The following is a 22,504-nucleotide window of genomic DNA, read 5'->3' as shown; positions in this document are numbered from 1 at the left end:
GTATAAATCAACCACTGAATATTCTATGTTAAAAGAACCTCCTCCTCTTCCCAAAAGAAAGGAGGTATATGCATGGGAATTGCCACTGGAGAAAYCAGTCTTTTAGCACCACAGCTTTTCAGGTTTTACCTACCTCTGACTTTGATTTTTTTTCCCCTCTATTGCTGTATGCACCTTCCTAGTTAGATCCTTGCTTGGCTCTGATTTCTGTCATTACTGTGCATTATTTCTTTATCGTTGCTTGCATTAAACCTATTCTCCATTTAGTCTTCTACTAATTTCATAAATGCACAGCTTATTCTTCTTTTAAAGAGCTAATGAACTTCAGTAATAGAAAATATAAGATGAGAAAGTATGTAGAGAATGAAAAAAAACAATAGAAGATTGCTCTCTTCTTGCTGCTGTTCTTATCTCCAGCATTGATTTTTRTATAGGAGTAGACATTGAAAAATGTTTCATAGCATCTCCACAAGCTAAAATATTTCTTTTGTTCATATTTAAGGAAGTATTTCTGCTAARCTGTTTCTGCTTAAGGAAAGAATGTTCTTTACATAGACTTGGTCAAAAAGATTTTCATTTGAAATTTTCAGTTTCTCATTAAGAAAAAAACCTCAAACCCAGACCCTTTTACTTAGAGATATTTTTGGTTAACATTTCAGCAATGGTACATTTCATTTTAACAGAACCATATCAAGATGTGTCATGTTGGTTTGCTTTGATATTCCTCCAGTTGTCAAGCCACACTGCATGTCTTCCACCAAAGTAAACTGTAGTGATAGATCACAGGGGCTATGCAAGAAAATTGAAAGCCTACTTTTAAGCCTAGAAGAGTACAATATGCTGACTCTGAGCATGAGAAACCTTCTCAATAGCTCTGATGAGGCAATCAGTTTCCAAATGAAACTCATCACTTTGAGCCAGGTTTCTGTGTTTAGTTCTTCTGATTRAAAGTCAGTACTTTTTATTGGAAGCAGAAACTTAAGTTTACTTGGGATAAATCTGTTTTTATTTTCCAATAGTTTTAGCCCTGCTTATGTACCAAGTTGTTTTGGCTTTGTGTTTAAAAYAGATATTTTATTGTGATAGGTACTAAAACTAATTTCAAATGATAAAAACATATTGGAAACTCCACTGGGTCTATCACTCACTTTATATTTAAATGTTGTGTATTTTTGAGTTATGCAAATGTAGCTTATCAAATTTAGTCAAAACCTTGGAATAATCCAGTGAAACAAAGTTGTGTCTCAGTGCTGCACCAAATCCATGGCAGTACACAAGAGAAATTGCAACAAAAAATGTCGTACTTTGAATGGAAGAATAAATACATAGAACTTTTAAGCCTAGAACTTTTTTTTTTTTTTGAATTTCATCAGTATAAGATAGTAAAACAGCATGTATATGCRCAGTTTTAGCGTAGCACTGTGAAGCTCTATCTGATCTACCTSAATCTGATTGAAATCAGATGTTTTGGTTTGAGCCCAGCAAGTACASTGATAGAAGCATGTGATTCTACCTGGCCCAAATTTTACATAACGGAAAAATATGTCAGTTAGAGATGATGCAAAGCAGATAACACCAAAATACTCTACACGGTCTTTAGGTGCTGAGTACATTCTTGTAATATACAAATGTAAGAAGTAGAACAACTCAGACCTGAGATCCAAAAGGTACAAATGCCTTTGGAGTTGCAATTACTGATTTCAAGTCAGTGCTCATATTGAGAGAATATATTTAGTATTAAATGCTGAGAGAATAATGGTTGATAAATTATCATACAGATATACTGCTATTTCAAATACAGGAAGTATCARTATTGATTCAATATTGGAGATTTCAACAACTATTATAATAGGAATAGGAACATGAATAATATAGGTAATCTCAGAAACTTCTGAGACTATGAAGAACAATAATTGCAAACCTGATGACAAAGATTAAAAGGATTACTTAATTAAGGCCCAGGGGAAAGGGTTATATAGTATGCTATACTTCATTTGCTAAAGATAAAAAGTTTTAAATTTTTTTCACAACATCTTTTAGTCAGAAAATTTAAGTAGTACTTACTTGGATATCCTGCCAAGGAAAACATCTCTAATGAAGTTGTAGAATAAATCTCCCAGGTTTAATAAAGAAATCGAATACAAAGGTTCATTTTAAATACAAAGACGAGAGCAGCTTTTTCCTTCTTCCTTTCTGGARGGTCATTTTCAGTTAGAAACTGGCAATGATATCTTTATAGCAAGTCTTTAATATAATCTGACAGTGGACGGATTCAAATAAAGTAAAAGTTATAAGTAAAAATAGTTTAGTGTAGAAGTCACTGCACTCTCCTTCCTTCCCTCACTTTTTTTGAGTTTGCTTGCAACTGTTTGAGTTTACCTGAAACTCCTCTGGAGGGGACTAAACAGCCTTCCAAGAAGCTAGCCTTAAAGTCTGAGGGAAATATACAGTAGACCTTTTAAAGCTATTTCTCAGTTTCTTGAGGCCAAATTCTCTTCTCTGTTCTACTTGTGGTTCCTAGTGATATTATAAGGTCTGGGGCTCTTAGGCAGAATGAAGTTGAGCTAAAAATGCTTGTATTAACTATGACTCATGTAATAAATATATTATTTCAGRGAGAGGTTTGCCTTGGTTGGTATTGCAGCACTGTTCAGTGTGATCTTTTCTGGAAAGCTCTCCTTGTATCTATGCATTAGTTATTGGAGAAAAGCAATATAATAGTGTTCCCAGCATCCAGCAGAACTCACCAGAACAATCAAATCCACTTCCTCGGTAGCCCTGTTTACATTTGCATTTGAAGGATCCTCGTGTATTGAGGCACTCTGCATGGATGTTACACTTGTGTGTATTTGCCACACATTCATTTACATCTAGGGAAAGATACAAATGCTTTAGTGAAAGCCACATTAAAACCTAAACTTCATGACAGCCTGTCAGTGCCTGTTATCTGTTTTCAGGTATTGTAAGCTCTAGTGTTAGATCAGGGACCATCTAGAGCAGAAGAATTCACACAAGGAGAGAGTGCTTGATTTCAGCTGCAGTTACACAATTGCATATGCATCCATGAAGAATGTAGGGCATCTCAGTGAAGATGAATTGAATTTTACCGATCTTGCGAATGAGAAAATTCAGGTTATAGGTTGTACACACTGTTCTGTTAACAAACTAGAAAAGGCACCAAGAGAGTAAGAGTAATACCAATATCAATGAAAAATATTACTTAGTCATCATCTCTGCCCCTCACTTTTACTCACACTAGACAAAATGTAATTGAAAGTAATACTAGGCAGGCCAAGATCTYGAAATCTTCTACCTCTAGTATGCCAGGCATACATGTGATGTTGTATGAAAAAAGTRTAACTAAGAAAAATTCAGCAGAAAATATTGGCAACAAAATGAATAGACATTAAAAGTAACTGATCTTATTCTCCTTTTGCATTTGATTTTGCTATATCACAAAGATTTTTGATTTCTCCCACATGAGGGAGCCAAGTTGTTGCACAAATTTTTGAACTATTTCTGTTTTATCCAAAATGTCTTCTGCATAATGTATGTCAGCTAGGAGACAGGTAGAATGATGACTTCCTCAAAGAAATGGCACATCCATGTTCTGTCCATCCAAACAACTGTTTTTACAGTAATGGAACAACTTGATTCACAAGGCTGATTAATTACATACAAAAAAAAAAAACCCACACTGTGGGACTGCTTATTCATGACAGATTGAAAGCCAAGAGGACAAAAAATTGCTCTTCAAATAAATTCATACCAAAACTCGCACTTCCTTATAGTCAACTGTTGGTAAAGYGTACATCTTTTTGCATGGTGTTAACTATTGTACATCTTTTGAAAAAAGTGCCTAGTGGCACTTCTTTCATTCTCACACCATGYATCTTTCCTGTCATTGTCTTAAGCATTTCGACCTAGTCTAGGGATACTARCTCAGGAAAAGGATAAAAGTTACCATTAAGAATATTCTTTATTGAGAATGAAAGAAGAAATAAATTATAGAAGGAAAATYCATGGGCTAAATCTTACCTACACAGTTATAATGGCCATTGGCATATTTCAGTTCATAACCAAGCTGACACTTGCAATAATAGCTTCCAAACGTGTTGACACATCTGCGGTTGTAAGAGCAAAGAGCTTTGCCAGTGGAACACTCATCAATATCTAGAGCAGGAAAACAGATGCTGGTCAGATCCATGAGAAAGTAAACTGGAAAGCAAGTATTAGTTGGGATTTGCACAGGGATGCTCTGTTCCTTGCTACCAAAAAGCACTTGTTTAATAAAAAACRTAACTGTTACACTTTGGGATGCCTTTGCATGCAGTAATGTAAATGAAGCAGCAGAATGTGAAATAACTTCATAGCAGATTTTGAGCTCTGGCGTGGTAAAAGTTAAGGCAACTGAGCCCTCTCCCCTGGGGGCTGTGGTTTACCTTGAGGTTACAGAAAAGCAGAGGAACTACACAAATCCACTCAAATTCCATGATTTTCCTGAAAGAGGAAACGTGAGGGTAGTTTAAGGGAAAGTCCCGGAAACCAGAAACAAAGGGCATCAGGGAGCAGCAGCAGCTCTTTCCACTGCATCTCTGCACTTTCTCTGCATTTAGTGCTAGGCTAAGTCAAGAGACAGCAAGAACAAAGTTTCTAAGCTGTAACTGCTCTGCTCAGTGAGTTAGATGAAAGGGAAAGATRTTCTGGATAGTTAGGAAGGAGGCTTGGTATTGGAGGAGCCTAAGAACACTATTGTACAACTATGCTAAGTAGTTAAATGTTAATAATTTTGTTTTGTTATATCATCATCGCTCTTACTGTTTTAAATTTGGCATTTACCCTTCCCCACCCTTTACCACATACTAGTGACTTTACACATAGTTCGCATAGTATGAGAAAATGCTGCCCTTTATAACTTAGTATCATTGTGAAGCTCTCCTGGACACCACAGTTAGTCTTTTTACCTTTGTACTAGTCTTTCAGAGGGGTTAGGTGATCAAAGGAAAATGGGCAATAAAGGAAGAATATTTAAATAAGCTTTAATTCAAAATCCTTCTTCCTGCCCACCCTATACGTTTTTGATAAGGATGTCTATTCTCTAACCTATAATTCATTCTCAAGTCTCTCCAATTTCTCATTTTCCAGTGCTTCAGCCAGGACYAGGGTTTGTTACAAGCTAAAGGACAGGCCTGCTGCATCAGATCACACTGCACAAGCTTCATGGCCAGTGCAAGAGGCACAATGAGCAGAAACCCCACCAGTATAAACAGCATAATGAACACTGAGCTGCAGAGAGTGTAGGAATCTGAGTGTATGAAACTACTGTCTTATCTGCTGGCCCCTTCSAGCAGTATCTCCAAGAATTTCTTCTTATTGCAGAACAACTGTGTTAGTTATCACCAAATGTATTCTGTAGGGATAAGCTGAAAACTGTGTGCCATGGTTAATTGTGAAGGCAGGTATTAACAGATGTGTGGTGAACACTCACCGAGTGCACTGGTCTGGTATGTAGGTAAGTAATTGATAATATTTATGTCTACAGTGAACATTGAGGGCTCACTGTACTCAGAGAGTACAAGTTTAGGCTTAATTAAAAATTTGGATTCRTAATTGTTAGATTATTTTTTTCTTTCACCTCTGTTTGTGTAGAACATGGAAAGTGTGCARCTTTGCTCTTCAGGCCCAGGAATAATGCAGCCTCTTCAGAGGATTAAGCTAAGATTAATAGCCAGAGAACTTCAAATGTTTKTATGTTTATAGTTTCTGTGACTAATACCACAGAGTATTCTTACAATCTTTTAAACATCGATCATCGTGGCAGGAAGTTGCTATCCTTCCCATTTTAGAGATGCAAAACTGGTGACAAAAAAGATAGTGACCTAACAAAAGTCATGCAGGAAGAAAAGGTCTGACATTTCCAACCTGGACAGTCCTTTTTGTCTATTTTACCTTATTACATTTATACTATTTATATTAGTATCCATTTGATACTAGTAGTAAATCCATTTGAGCAGGCAAGGTAAATACAAGTAAACATAATACAAGAKAATAAATATAGTTGCCTGAGTAATTCAGGGAGAGATTTAAGAGAAGCATTCATCTGTTGTATTTAAATACATACTTCAATAATGTTCACCTTCAAATAGCTCTTAAATAATTCAAACAGATGTTACCTATGATTGGCAGTAGTTTGAGAGCCTGGCTGATTACTTAGAGCAYGGTATTTCCCATTATAAACTCTTTTCATTTGAAAGAAATATATTGTTAKAATCTTTATAGTTTGGATGCTGAGCCAAGTATCCATATGGGTTTACTCCATAGCTCCTAAAAGTGATAAAACATGCTCAGGCAATATGAAATTGATATACGACTTGCTATTACAGCTGTGCATTATGAAGAACAAYGCTGTCCTTTTAGATAGCAGTGTCTCTTGGTTGATGTGTTTGACCTGCTGTCTGAAATGTTAGGCATAATATCATTTTGGCTATTACAGCTAAAATTCATTTTCTGTGTGACATGTTGAACAACTCAACATGTAAAACATTTGTTAAGCTGTATAATTMATTCAACTAACATGTATTAGTAAGCAGCATCTTAAATGGACTAACTACTGATACTTCTCTATGCCTCCTGGGTATCACCTCCAAACTGCCTTTTCTAATCTAGAGGACTTGCACCAGTGACAGAATGCAGAAGGATGTGAAACCATCATCAACATCATTAGGCATGTTGTGAAATATATTTACTAACACCTGATGCAAAAAGTTCTTTGCATTGTTGCCTCCTATAGGCAAAGCATTTCATGTAGCAGCCTCAGAGAAACTGATTTGGTTAGTGACTCCAAATCATGCTTCCTTATTGGGGATGGGACTAGCCTRAAGAGTTAAATGGCCAGTGTTATGAGAACAGGTTATTAAAAAAGCCTGCAAGCATCACACTGCAAGTAACAAGAAGCATTATGTATGCCAGTGAGGATGGCTAGTTACTTATTACTTTCTCTGCATACTTAAAAGATTTTAGCATCCTGCAGAAAATTAGAAAAATTAGAGTGAACTCTCTAATCATACCTATGCATGTTTTTCCATTTGGTCCCAACTGAAGGCCACTTGATGGACAAACACATTGTACTTCTTCTTGGACTTCTTCACATCCATACTGGCAATTCACTATGGCACATGTCCGGGAGCCTGAAAACAGTATTAAAAAAAGAAAAAAGTGAAAAATAAAGTCTGGGATCACACAGGTTTTATTATTAAATTAGATGTGGATGAATGCAGAAAACAAATCAGAGAAACAGAATTCCATTCATTATTCTCAGCAGCCATTAATCAAGCTGTTCATACATTAACATGTGTATTAACAATACAGTTCAGTAGTCTATGAGACAGATCTTGAGCWCCCCTTCCCCACCCTTTCACTTTGTTCTTTCCTTATCTGCCCTTATTCCTCTTTTATTTTCCTCCCAGTTCTGTGTTTTCTTACTATTATCTTTCAGGTTCAAAGAGACAGAAGTGCTCAAAGTAGATGTGAGAGGCTTATTACATTTTCCTTTGTTATAGGCCACAGTTTTGCCAGACAGAAAACCTATTCAGTAGAGAAATTTCTCTATTTTTATTGTTTAACATTGAACATGCTTCTAGCACAGAATYTGATTTTAAAAATTATTTAGCCTGATGGACTTAAAAATTGCCTTTTACCCTGAAATAAGCGATGAAGCTTCTTTATGGAACAGATATTTGTAACTAAGAAGCCACTACCCCAAAAACAGGTTTTGTTTGCGATATATTGGTCAGGAGTATGCATTATTGGAGGTGACTTAGACAAGATGTAGACCCTCACATTTCCATTTAGGGGCTAGTCAGAGAACTGTGCAGCTAAAAAAGCAGAAGTGTCATAAGCATTTAAAGACATGTTTCTAAAACCCTGAAGATACCCAGAAAGCATCAATAGTATGAAGCCAGTGAGATAASAGATTGGAAGTGTTTACCTGAAGAGATGGAAGTGTGGGCAAATAAATTATTTCCTGCTACTTCACTCTGGTTGTGTTCAGGAAAACTTAGTTCTTTGCAAGTGAAAAAACTGAAACAATTGTCAGTTTATCTGATATAGAAACAAACTGCAAGACCTTGAATACTGGCTTACTGCTTGAAAGATTATATGAATTTTATTTTAAAATGTAGTGTGCCTATTTGCAGAAGTATCTTCGTTTTCAGAATTAYATGCAGTAGTGTTGGTTATGGACAAGATGATGGTGTGTGCAGGTGCATATATAGTTATGGTCATTAGCTGCTTAAACTAAGCAACTGTCTGCTTAAACTAGCACTCCATCTTSATGGAGATGGACTGCATCTTGTTAAGGAAATTTGCATCAGACAGAAGGAGCAACATTGTCCTCAATATGTTAGTTTGAATAGAACAATGAGAATTTTACAGTTAGTTAAGTAAACCAATATTTCATCTGAGTACAGACTGAGATTCCCATCTTGTTTAGTGATAATTTAGTAGACTTAACCAAGAATAATTTCTACTTGAGTAAATAATTTAGTATTTCATTTCATAATCGTAGTTTCTGCTTAGGAAAATTAAAGTTCTTCAGAACTGAAAGGTGATATAGATGGGTAAAATAAATGAAGCACAAACTGTATGAACATAAAAGTTTTGCCTCCTTAAATAGAGCTGTGAAGAATGAGGGCCTCCATTTTACAGGAAAGCTTATTTTTCTCTGAAATTTAGTTTCTCAGGGTTCAACCARCATTTAAATTGAAATGCTGTTTCAAAATGCTAAAGTAAAACACAGGGCTTCAATGCTCACAGCTGCTTAGGCTATTTTTCCTTATATGCTCAAAACTAGCCACTGCTGCTGCAGCTGCTGTTGAAAAATTCACACAATCCTTTGCTTTTTGTGCTGGCACAAGTAAGACAGTGCAGGAACAACCATTTGGCTTGACTATGCCATTTCCTGAATTAGGAAACCAATCCTGAAAACAGACTAGCTTAAAACTAAGCAAGCAAAAAATRGTTAATTACAGTCTGGATCTAGCTTTCTGGCTTGGTTTTATTGTGTGGCTGCAGACAGCAATCRTGCTCAGAGCACGAGGAGTGAGGGAGGGATGGGACAAAGTGGGTAGGGGGGTGCTGGGATCAAAGAAAAATGAGATAGGTTTTTTGACAATAATTCTGGCTTCTGCCAGCTTCAGCTGCCTGTAAGACAGCAGCCTTACTGAAAACAGCTCAGCGTATGATGTTGGCAGATACACAAGTTATCTGGGAAGGAATGGAAGGCATACATACCTATTTCTCAGAGACCTCAGAGACCCCACAGCTGCTGCCTGCTGGAAAATCCTGCCATGCAGAGTAATGCAGAGCCACAGCCTCTGAGCTCTGCTGCAGGGAAGGGGAAACCTATGAGACCTGAGGCACTGCAGATCCTGCAGTCCGTAAGCTTYTGCTAAGGCTGGATATTTTTCTGAACATCCCTTGACTGAAAGCAAAATCACTGGATCACAGAATCAGTAAGGTTGGAAGGGACCTCTGGAGATCATCTAGTCCAACCCCCCTGCTCAARCAGGGTCACCTAGAGCATGTTAGACAGAGTTGTAGCAACAAGGATCCCCCTTGCTGAGGCCAGGGCTTGACCTAGGRACCTTTAGGTCATCAGTCTAACACTCTCCCAGCTGAGCTACTTCGGCTGGTAATGGACATGGTCTGGTGAGTGGAGGTCTCCAAGGTTGGAGAGTGAACCCTTTTGGAATTTATTGCTCTCTGCCAAATCCATGAGAAAGATTGCCCTGCACCAGAGTTTATAGGTTTAGGATAGACCTCTCAAGCAGGTTGCTCCACTGCTGCAATGAGCTACCTCTCTTGCCCAACTGATGTGCCTGCTCCAATCCAGCAGACTCCAGAAAGGACARTGACAGCATTGCCTTGGGTTTTGTAAAAATTCAAAGCCAAAATGTCTGTGTAAAATAGCTCATGAAAAGAAAATATTCCCCCCCCCCCCCCAAAAAAAAAAAAAAAAAAGGTGTCATTGAAAGATAAGAAGGTTCCTCAGGCCTGAAAAATTGGGTTGGCTATGAAAATGGAATGCTTTCCATCACATGCTGACTTGAAAACAAGGAAAATTGGTAGAAAYACAGTTTAGATAAGTCTTAGTTGAGTGGACAATTGTGTATAAGAAGCTGATGGCAACTGTGGGAAGAATATCAGCACTCAGAGAAACTAAACTAATCGGAAAGCACAGAAAGATACAGCAAGGAGTAATGGGATGAATTTCAGCACAGTAAAATGTAGGCTATACTGGTGCTTTGTTTGTAAAGATTCATTCACCCTTACTCAAACAGATGAACTRTCAGGACTGTGCATCAAAGTTCAGTTGAACTAACACCACAGTTTTTTTATTTCCATAGAATAAAAATCTCTCTGAACACTAAAAATGGAACTATGACCTGGTTTACTTTGTCYGTATATACTACCAAAAGAAAAGTCCCTCTCAGGTACTGATGGTACCAGAGAGCTGAGACACACCTTAAATAAGCTAGAGAGGAAGCTCTGCTGTGATCAAATGCAATTAGATGATTTTGGTGTGCCTGTCCTATCGGCTTGGTTACTTACTTGCGCATTTGCCATCTGGCATAAGCATGTATCCGTTAAGACAATAGCACTTGTAGCTGCCRTGGGTATTCATACATCTGTGTTCACAGGGACGTAGTTTCAGTCCACATTCATTCAGATCTGCAGAAGTCATTAAAATGAAATAAGTACTGGGTTTATACATACATATGCACACAYATATATTTATTTATATATATGAGTTCATAATATTGCCTGCCTAATGCCTTAAATTCCCCACAGTAATATTGCTTGAATGGAAAATGAGTCAGCCAGCCAGCAAGAGGAGAATTTAGCAGACCATCTGGCTGAGAGAGTGCTAGAAAAACTAACATACAGACTGCTGCACTTGAAAAACTAATGCAAACTCTGGCCACCTCTGCTAGTTTGTTGGGAACAGGAGGAGTGGTGAGGAGAGAATTGCCATTACAATRCTTTCTGGAAGTTATTTTTTCTGGATTTCTGTTTCTGGTTGGAGATTTTGGTCCTCCAGCTGACCTCTGTACTAGAACTGCTAAAGCATATGATATTAAGAACAACAAACTATCTCGAGCTGAAGTAAACCACAGACTTTTTCTATGATATACAATGGCACCAATATTACGAGGAAAAGGATGTCTAGCACAGATATAAAACAATGTATAAGAATCAAGTGAATTTAGGAATAGAAGGATTTCACCAAACATCTTAACTCCTTCCCAAAATTCAGGATTTAAAGGGCTTTAGAAAAAGCTGTATTAATTTCAAATTCCCAATAGCTATGTTGCACAGGGAGAAAAACAGAATCCTAAAGTCAATGTGTGGTGTAGGCACTGCTGACAATGACATTGATCCTATCATAAGGGAACAGTATCTCTGCTTGTGACTTCTGAACTGACATCTCTGCCTCTCATATCTGAAACCTTATTAGTAAACAGACAAAACTTATTATTTTAAAACTTATTGTTTATTAACAAAATACACCAGTGTCCACAGCCCATTTCACTTGTCCAATGGCACACATGACCAGTAATATAATTTCAATAAAGATGCAACTCTCTAACCTCCGAGCTTACACTGTTCCATTCTAATGAGAGAAGCCTCTTTTCTCATGTCTACGCAGCCTGATGGCCATATTAAAAACAGGTCATTTGGTGCATAAGCTTCATGGTTATGTGTGTAGAAGTACTTGTTACAAGTCAATCTCGGGGGCAGGGGGRGAGAGGGAAGAGTTGCATTCTGTTATTTATAGATAGGGTCTGTTTGAAAAAAGACAACCTATCAGTCTGCGGTCACACTGGACTTCTTGTGCTACTGTGGTTCCACTTAATAACCAGGATTCTCATACCTGAAAGAAACTAAAGGGGAAAAAAAGTTATTCTGCTTTGGCCATAGATTTTCAAAAGTGCCTATCTACATTTATATTGCACAATGCACAGTAGTGCAGAGATAGCACACGCAGCTCTAAAGGAACATACAGAGATAAGACTAATTAGCTCAGACTGGGTAGCAGACTAACACAGATCCCTTATCTCTGTTACTTTTAGTTAGCTCAGGTTGCGCTTGCTCAGCAAAGCATTTTGCTGTCAATACAGACCAAGGCTACACCTGCCAATAAATTAAATAGTGGCTCTGAGCATTCCTCAATGCTGGCACATGAGCATCTATATGGTTATGCTGCTGGAATGGCTCTAGGACATTTCTGSCCCATGTCAGCCCCAAGTTTCCCAAACAATTCCTGTCCGTGCTTCAGAAGCTAGAACAAGCCAGGGAGCTAACAGGCACTTTGCATTTAGTGTCCTGTTTTGGAGGTTAAGAGAGTTTACTAATAGCATCGATGCTAGCCGCTTCATACAAGGCAGTTAGTGCCCAGAGGTGTACTCAGGCATGCTTCACTTACTAGTATAGAGGTGAACTTAAGGATTTCAGAAAAAGCAGCTTTATCTTTGTCCAAAGGTAATTCTGGCCAGTGATCYGTGTACTTGCATTGCATACTCTAATGCTTCTGAAGCTGGTGAGCACTACAGCAGCTTATCTGATAATTCTGGAAATTTTTATAGTTACTGACCATGAGTTGTGCCATGGTCATGAATGCAGGAACCCAGTGGTTCCATAAAGCCTCAGACCTGGAATCTGCACATGCACAGAATTGATATGCTTTGCACAGAGGACATATCCCATGTAGCTGGGTCCTTATCTGTTACTTTTAGGTAACTTTAGGCTGCCAAGTCATTTCTGAGGTTAAACTTGTAGCTTTAGAGGCTGAAGCTAGAAGTGGTACCTACATAGCTATTAGGCATAACCAAGGYTGATGTTTCACTTTGCTCTCTAGGGGTACTAAGGAATTTCCCTGTAAACAACATCAAAAATATAAAAGACAAATGRGAGGAGTTTTCTAAAATATTTAACAGGATAACTTCATAACATGTTGTTTCAAGTATATTACATAATATATGGGATTGTTTAAAGCAAATTCTAAAAAAATGTGTTTTAGTAGGTCAATTTAACATTTTCAAGCAAAGACTGCAGCTGCTAAGGAAAACAGTAACAAAAGACTTGCACATTTCATCCTTCCTCCATGTAAGCCTGCAGCTCACTCATACTGCACTGAAGTACTTTGGCCTCTCTGTGCATAGTAACCTGCACCTTTCACCTGATTCAACACAGAAGTTTTATATATTGGATTAGAAGAAAGATGAGCTATCACTGATGTGTCATAGCTGAAAAATTTCTATGGCTAACTAATAGTAGCTGAAGTGGTGTACTCAAAGTTTCTGAATATGCAATTCTGAAGTCTCCCAGTTCTGTATTCTCAAAAATACCACTCAGCATATGCAAACAGATGGCATTGGCCCAGGCAACTTGAGAAATTACGTGTCTAGAAATCCCTTCTGAGAAGAAAGAGGATAGTTATGGAAATAAAATGGCTTCTGGATTCAAATTACAGCTCTTCAAAGAATTTCCTATGTCATCTCTCTATACCTTTATCCTCTGCTTGCAAATGAGACAGGTTGTTTGCCCTTGTCTCCGGTCTGTGTGAGATACATGATGGAGGTTCAAACTTCTGAGCACTGAAGGAAGCCTAGAGCTTGCATCTTCAGCATCCTAGGCAAGTGCCTTAAACTCTAAGCTCTTCTACATAAACAATAAATTCTTGCTCTTCTATTTTTAAAAAGAACGCAATTCTTTACACACAATAAGGGGACAGAACATGAACAGTCTACCTTCTGGAGTGGTCTCACCATGTGCACCAACCTTGATTACAGCTTCTCCCTGTAAATCCAGGAAAGCATTTGCATTTGTTTGGTCCAATGCACTCGCCATACTTGCAGCCATGTCTACACACAGCTGAAGGAACCAGGCAGAGAAAGAAGAAAGAAAGGAAAAAAAAGTTAGAAATACTCTGTTTAAGGAGAACTTTTACCCTACTTTGTCAACTAAAAGCTTGTTGCGTAAGTTCAACATCCTCTATAACTCTATCTTGGGCACAGTAGGTACTGATCAGTGATTTATTTCTTCCTGGAGAAAAAAGTGACACTAGTGCTGATTACATGAGTGTGCATTTTTCCAGGTGTGTGAAGACCTGGAAGGGGGRTGCTTTTAGTTCTCCCCCTCATGCTACCAAGTCACATTTACAGCATTGCACTGTTGTTGCACTGTTGTTTTTTTCCTATTTTGGGGAAGCCATATATGAGGAGCAGCTAGCCAGCAGCTTGACCTAATATGCTTAGCACCTGGAACTGKGAAGGTGCAACAGCATGCTCCTGCAGCCATGGACAACATATTACCCATTAGCAGTTTTCCACTGTGGTATCTTCCCACTTACAGCTGAGGAACATCTAATGGTGGAACATCCAGAGCACATCCATCAAATGATCAGACAACTGTTGTTACCACATGTCCCAGTGTGTATCTGCATCAGGTTTACAATGACTTGAAGGAGCTACGTGTAGCCTGAATGCATTGAAGAGTAAAAGTTTTCTAGCTCTCAGCCCCCCAGATCATTAATCAGAAATTAAATGCTGCCTTTGTCAAGGCTTAAGACTTTATTTTTTATAACTCAGATGAACAACCTCTTGAAAGTCAATTTGATGATCAACATGAGGGTTTTCCAGCAAAAGTAAAATAAACATGCATTTAAAATAGCACTAGCTACAAAAATATAGTGAAAAAACATGTAGTGGGATATGTCTCCAGCTACCTCATGTAACTAAATTATCTAACGTATAGGAAATAGGAGAGGCACAATGTTACTTACTATATAGTACATTAGAATTCATACAGCTGTATTCAAGTATCTTCCCTAAATTTAAAAATTCATTCAGAAGTATTAATCCACTAGCTCTGCAAATTAGGGCACAGTTAAATACCACCCTTGTCTCTGAATGCAAAGTGGCATAGTGCGAGATCAATGGCGTATTAATTCTGAAGGAGAGAACACCACTGCATCTAGATTTACAATGCAAAAATATGTTATAGTTTAAATAAATCTGCCAAAGAAGAATTATAAAGTTTATCAAACTAGAGTCCAGTAAGAAAGCTGCCTATCACTTTAAAATAAGACAACTTACTTCACTGGCTCATCTAAGTTATATTTGCCACTTGCGCCTCCATTGGAATGAAAAATGGGACAATATTAAACAATGTAAGATTATTAATAATTTTTTTTAACTGACATGCTGTATATGCACAGAGAGAACAGAGGCATGTTTTAGATACCTTTTAGACATCAGTCTGCTGATTTTCAGCTGTTAATAACACCAAGCCTCTATTCAAATTTACTAGATATGCAATGCCAAAGCTACTGGGACAACAGCTGTAACATCTAAGAAAGAGTTCTAAAGCCCATATTTTGTTACTTTCGTGCTTTGCCTAAATACAGCTAGAGAGCTATTCCCGTAACATTTTCCTTGGAATCTACAGACCTTTAATAAATTATTATTTTTTTTATTTAGAGTTGTTGATTTTTCATTAAGCTAACAATCCACAGACCATAACATTGGCTGGCTATTCAAGTTCAAGTCAAGTACAATTATCACTTGTTTTTCATTTATATTTTCAGAAGTCTGAAACCTACTGGTTCTCAGAGGCTAGGTACTTCTGAAGATAATACCAATTAATAAAAAACTTCAGAGCTTTGTATATAGGGTTATAAGACGCTGCATTGTTAGTATTTATTTGTTTGAGCGCTGTGACAATATAGGCACTGACCGTTTCTAATCTCTTGGTCAAGGATCTGCAGGAAGTTAGAACAGATGTTCACTTCTGGATCTAGGAATTTATGAATCTGTATTTTGTTATTTGGCATTATTTATCCAAAACTCCATTTTTAAGGAGATGGTCTCTAAAACATGTTTTCTTCACTCTTAGAGATTTCACTCCCTCACAAGGTTTCTTTCCATAACTTTTGGCAGCCTCATATGAAATCACTTTGTTAGTACCACATACACAGCCATGCAGAGGAGATAAGCATAAAGTGTTAATGTTACCTTCACAGTGGCCCTTGTTGTTCTTTTTCCAGCCGTAACAGCAATCCAACCTAGAACCATAGCGACACACTCCAGGCTGGCTCACAGCCACCAGCTGCCCATGAGCTCTTGAGCTGCATAAAGAAGGATAAACACTAGCTCCAGCAGGCAAACACACTTTCATCCATTGCTCCATATACTTCTTTGTACATATCCCTCATGTTTTATCCACTGTCAGGCTTTTTCATTGCACCAACCCTTGGAGCATTCAGCAGTGTTCCTACATGGGAATGCAAAGTTGCATTTGGGTGGAGAAATAGGGGAGACAGGAACCTTTAGCCTGCAATGAATTAACCATTTGATGTAAGTCCTTCTAGTGAGAAACATGGTAAAAAACAAAGCCAGATCCCCTGCTAGAATGAATGCTAGAATTTAACATCAGTGAAGTCAATGGGGCTACTTCAGTTCGCATCAGATAAAGAATCAGAATTGGCTGTATTATGCCATACCTACCAGCTCTAGTGCTCTGGATAGTGAAATACTGTTCTCATTGAAAAGCAGCTTTCTGGCCATCCATCAGCTCAATAAAAGTTATAATGACATAAAGGCTCAAGCCACTGTGTATGTGCAAACTGATTACATAGCAAATGCAAGTGCAGTCCTGTTGCAGGTGCAGGTCCTATGCACCTATTCTGGTGCATAGGATTCCCCAGCCATAAAAACATTACTTCAATCTGCTAATAAGTCTGGATAATTCAAAATTATAGAGCAGATCAACAGCTGCAAATATTAGCATGCCTGTACTGCTACCTGCCAAAGTTATAAACCCAACAAAAATCCACAATTTTGCAAGTTTTCTAGACTACTCTATGCTACAGTGGGTACTGTGAGCCTGCTCTCTCTGCTGTTACTTTACCTGTCTATATCACACACACATCTCCTTTATGAAATTCTCTTCTGCACCCTGAATCCTTTGTCCCTACTGCTTTCTCCACACCACAATTTAAAAAGCACTCCCTTCACAGAGTCTACAGTTTTCTGCCCCAGAAAATGGTATCTTGTCTACTGGAGCTAAGCAAGGGACTGGGGGTATTTATAGGGCAATATACAGGAACAAGCATGTCTGATACTGACAAATCAACAGGCCAAGAATTTTTACATGTTTTTAGTCTGATAAATACTAATGACACTAATGCTTTATCACTTGACAGGAGTGCCTGAGCATATCTCCCTCTGTGCTTAGCTGTGAGAGTTGCACTCTTCCTCAAAGTTACTACAAGCATCACTAGCATAAATAACTATTTAGACACATATACTTCTAAAGATACAAGATGTTACCGCAGAGTTGCCTTTACAAGCAGAACTATTGGCAAGAGAAAGGAGTTCAGAGGGAATGCAAAAGCTCATGTAGCAGAGACCCCTGAATGAAGAGATGGTTTTCTTGATGTCTGGCATGTAGAAAGACTTTGGTATTGGATTAAGGTCATTGTTCAAAGGTCAGCCAGCCTTTGGCATATGCCCAATGATGCAGTATGCAGGGCAATATACAGCCCACCTTCAGATAGAAGAAAACATGCATCAGAACAGTCATGACTCCTGTATGGGTTAGAAATCAGCACCCTGATTGCCTTTGGATTCATAGAAAAATAAAAGCCCCTCTTCATTTTGTTCATCACCRTTTCAGTTCAAAATAGCACCAGCACAAACGCTGGTTTGCATCACTTGCAAAATATATCAGTTTAAAAGCTATGTGTTCTGCTTTCTCCCCAGAAAGCACCCTTGAATTCTCCTTGATAGTCCTACTGACATCCAGAAAGTTAGCATGCCTAACACTTAGAAGAAACACAGTCTCATTAGTTTTTTACAAGGTGCTCATTTCTATCAGAAGACAAGCTTCCTCAGTAACTTTTTATTTAATAATTCACTTCAGAATGTAATATATGAAAATGTGGATTTTACAAGGTTTACAATACCTAACAGGATTTCAGTACAAACTTCACTTCAACTGAAAAATGCTTCACAATATGGCCAACAAAATGAACATGGCTGAACTTTACAGAAACTGCCTGGACAATCTTTTATTTGTTCTGAATTCTGCAACAAGCACTGAGTTAAAACTGAGCTTTTAGCAGAGGAAAAGATGAGCTGCATCATTGKGAGCCCTCATGGCTCCCAAAGTCTGTGAGCAAAACCAGTTTGGCCAGGGCAGCCTCTCCCTCCCATGAAGAAGACATTTTTAATATGATGAAGAAACAGCCATCAGCACAACTACTGCTGTCAGGAGTTCAGCATTTTATACAACAGAAGGAAATAGGAAGAGGAGATCCTTTCAGACAGGCAGATCTTTTCAGGGAGGATGTCACATTGAGCTTCCTGGAGGAGAAGCAATTCAGATTGGAGATGTATGACTCTCTGATCCTTTCCTACATGGTATTATTTATGTACTATTTTACAGTGAATACCTAGAGTCCTAAATAAGATTGCTGTGCTCAACTCTGTCCACTCAATGTCAGAAAAATGCCTTACGTTGAAGAACTTGCTGCCTAAACATGTGACTGAAGACAAAAGACAAGAGAGGACAGACTTGCCCAAAATCACTGTGTAGGTCAGTGGCAGCATCAGTCTCCACATTTCTAGTGGAGCACTCTATCCTCTGAGGGTCAAAAACGTCTGGCATTGGAGCAGAAGGTAACAGGTCATAGACTGAGCCATACAGGGTGCCAAAGTAGCTGAGAAGTAACCAATTTTATGTGGCTGTGACATTGCTGATATCAGCAGGATGGTGCTTAACACTGCTAAGTACATTAGAGATGAATGATAAGAACAACTACAATAAGCCACAGCCTCATTATTTGAGGTGACAAAGAAAGACCTGCCTGTATTAGCTATCACAAGATTATGAGCCAGTAGCATGGCAATACAAAAAATGTGAGACCCTCAGATATTTCAGTCAACATTCYAGTAGTAATAGAGGAGATTTACTGTTGCTATATCAGGATGTGTTGTGTGCAGTTCCTGACATCCATGTTGAAGAAATATGAATTATATGATATATATAGTGATAAAAAATACGAGATACGAAGAACGGAAAGCCTATTTTAGAGAAGATGTGAAGAATTTTGCTTCAGCTGAACAAACTAAAAGCTGAGAGGGAATCTGATTGTTTCTGATTAAATGTCAGGCAGCTCAAAACCACAGAAAGAAAGAAGAGCTCTTTAAGAGAAAGGACAATTGCCCAAGAACAAACAAATATGAACTGGCCATTAGTTCTTTGAGATGGACATAAATAAGAGTAAGAACATAAACTGTGAGAGGGATGGCAGTCTYGAAAAACATTCAAGAAACAGCAGAACAGCTCCTAGATACTTAAGGTGTGTGGTCTCTTTCACAAAATGAGAAAGCTCTGATGTTGCCTGTAGTGACAAAAACATAGGTCTGAACGAGATTGTTCTGTATTCTAAAGTTGTTGCTGAGAAAAGTTACTCCTATGTGGAATAACATGAAAAACTTCTATCTCAAAAGAAGTCAGATAAATTCAGAGCAAAGCATTCAGATACTGGCCAGGATCAGATAAATATTTAATACTATATAAACTTGAGCAATACTAGGRGATAAAAACTCAACCTAATACATGGTATTTTTGACTTACAAAGTGGTTCATTGAATTTGGCATTAAAAAAAAGAAAAAAAAAAATCTATGCATTTGCAATTGTGTTCAGAAAGTTCACAGGCTCCAYTGAGCAAGTGGCTAAATGCATCTTTCAGACTACTACCATATCAATCATCTTAGCTCAACTATCTCCAATAGAATAAATATGGAGAACAAATCACAGAGGAAAACATCACCACAGCAGTAACTGGTGAAGGGGACAGGGAGGGAAAAGGAAACCTGAGTACTGCTGCCTACCTATCCCCAGTCTGCCTCCCCTCCAATATATTTTTCCATATATATTCCAGTCTATACAGTAAATAGTTTGGTTGCATCAGTTTCTCAAAGCTAGTTTATGACATAGGCCAAATTTAAGCTATTCAAAATGTAAGTACTTGGAGTTTTGACTGCTCATACAATAACTGTGCTGGACTGTAATCCTGATTAATAGCCATTTTACCACTAACAACCAAAATAAACAGAAGTAGAAACCCCAGCAGTGAAAAAAGTTACCCACCACATTCTTATAATCAGTGATCACACATGCTATAATGCCTGTCTGAATTGGATTACATGACAGTAACAGCTGTGGAAGAAAACTGAACAAGTCTTCAATCCTGATTTAACCATGCAGTTAGATTAAAAAAGCCATTTAGTGTCTGAGATACAATATACAGTAATTTGTCCTCAGATCATTCTGTGGAGAGGAATGCTTAAGTTTTAACCAAGTTTTTTGCTTCACAACACAGATGCTGAATWGATTTTATACTATTTTTGCAAACTCTCTTTGGGATACTTTTGGTCAGCTCCTGCACACACAATAGCTGCCTGCTGCTGGGGAAAAAAAGTAAAATGGCCTCTGTTATATTATTAGCAACTTCCAGTTGACTGCAAGGACATAATATTATCCCTTTCTTTAACTTTTCCCTTCTCCAAAAAAGTTTCTAGACATTGCTGCTTGCAAACACCAAATGTCAAATAACACATTTTTGCTCTTTTATCTATATTGGTTGATCAAAATTTTAGGTGAGTTGTGAGTTATYTTATCACTTAGCAAGTTGTAACACATTTCTAAGAAGTCTGTTATGAGCTTATGTCATGCAGAGATACATTTGAACACTTTGCCAAATGAAGGCATAGGTTTTTTTTAAAAAACAAAATTGTTTGAAGAGTGATTTCCAATAAAAAAGTTCACCTGCCATACATTGTTAAGTAAACTAAGAAAATTTCCATCCAGCAGCTTCTAATGACTGTCACAGATACTCCTTTAGCTAGTTTCAGGTACACAACACAAAGACAGTCCTGCTTCCTTGTGAGCCCCTTCCAAAGCACCAAGTGAAATACAGTTTGGATCAGTACAGATTCCTCTAAAGCTTCAAGTGCCCAAATTCCTTAAAACAAGTGCTCAAAATAGAAAACTTAAAAGTCCAGATATGAAAGCCTCACTTCTTGGGGACAAAAATAATTAGAATGTACTCAGTTTTCCAAAACAGATTCTAATTTTTACTATTCCCTATTCCTTCTTCAGATCCAATATGATTTCTTTGCCCTCTTAAACTAAAATCCCCTATCATTTAAGCCTTCCATAAAGCTGTTTAAAAATTCTTCTTTCCCCTTCTCCCCAATGGAAAAGATAGAATGATAATCCTAGGAGAAAAGAAGCCCTCCTCCCCCCACCATCACACAATATCTACTTGGACAAGGCAGGTTGTAGAGCAATCAATCTTAACTGCATGCTTCCTGACTTACTGTGAAATAACTTCTTTTTTTTAACCGAACACATCCCTCTTTGGCTCAGCTAACTCCAAGCTACACTTTCTTCTCAAAGAAGATACTGATCTTATTTTGCAGTTCCAAAGTGTTTGAAATACAAAGTTGTAACATCTCAAGACATAACAGGTACATAATCCTCTGAAAAGGTGCTCTGCTCAAATAAAAAATATATTTTCTATAAAAGCAGGTCTGGAGTTCATAAATTCTGGGGCTTATGCAATTCTGAAAAGTTGACCGCTTGATAGCCTTGATGTGCTGCAACAGCGCAATTCCACTTGCTGATAATAACCAAATCTGTTCACAAACCTGACACTAAACAAATAAACAGTKCAACGTCTTGAAAACTTCATCTCTAATTGCTGTGGATTCTCCTTTCACTAGCTACTATTTGACTGCCGTGTTTGTAGCCCCCAATGTAATCCTGTAAAAGAAGGCAGAACTCGGGAACGGTGTAACTTTGGAGTAAATAACTTTGTTCTGCCTCTCTTAAAACACTATTCTGTTTCTGGAGTTTACCTGTGCCTATAGAATATAACAAATGTCAGAGCACAGTGATTCCGAAGTACCTATTTACACAAGCGAATGAAACGCTAGCGCTGTTCATACCTTTCTGTATTCRGTATACCTGCTCTCATCATGTATATCTTTGGATTGATTTAAAGTTCACATCTTTTCCGTCGCAACGACACGGTTCGGGCGCACGGAAAACTGACTCTACAGCACGCTACAGCTCGGCTAGATTTGGCTAAGTGCCTTCAGCTCCGTAAGAGCGGGACACGGTCGCGCCGGGTACGAAACGGCGCGGCCGCGGAGGGCTGCGCACGGCGGCGGGCAGCGGGTCCCGCTGCGCCGGGGACGGCGGCACCAGGGCTGCTGCAGCCGCCGCCGCGGGCTCGGAACCGCACCGCGGCCCGCCGCGCCGAAACGCACCGAGCGGGGACGGCCCGGCCTGGCCCGGCATGGTGCGGCACGGCACGGCACAACCCTGCCCAGCCCCGCGCGCCTCCGCCCCGCTCACCTGCCCGCG

The 22,504-nt window shown here is 38.5% G+C and overlaps 1 protein-coding gene across 1 annotated transcript in view; it reads right to left on the bottom strand.

Moving 5' to 3' along the window:
• The window catches only part of EGFL6 (EGF like domain multiple 6), a 40,763-nt gene extending 24,562 nt beyond the window's left edge, over window positions 1-16,201 (bottom strand). The window contains exons 1-6 of the mRNA XM_085323125.1: window positions 16,077-16,201; window positions 13,812-13,935; window positions 10,612-10,731; window positions 7,068-7,187; window positions 4,039-4,173; window positions 2,748-2,870 (exon numbers count right to left, since the gene is read on the bottom strand). Coding sequence (XP_085179251.1) covers window positions 2,748-2,870; window positions 4,039-4,173; window positions 7,068-7,187; window positions 10,612-10,731; window positions 13,812-13,935; window positions 16,077-16,136 — 682 coding nt within the window. The 5' untranslated portion in view covers window positions 16,137-16,201. The remainder of the gene's footprint in view (window positions 1-2,747; window positions 2,871-4,038; window positions 4,174-7,067; window positions 7,188-10,611; window positions 10,732-13,811; window positions 13,936-16,076) is intronic.
• Window positions 16,202-22,504: the final 6,303 nt, after the last annotated feature.

This window comes from Rhea americana, unplaced genomic scaffold (assembly GCF_003343005.1).
Source record: "Rhea americana isolate MKP2758 unplaced genomic scaffold, rheAme1 scaffold_82, whole genome shotgun sequence".
Classification (NCBI taxonomy): domain Eukaryota; kingdom Metazoa; phylum Chordata; class Aves; order Rheiformes; family Rheidae; genus Rhea; species Rhea americana.
The sequence above is the reverse complement of the archived record's forward strand: the minus strand, read 5'-3'. Positions and strand labels throughout refer to the sequence as shown.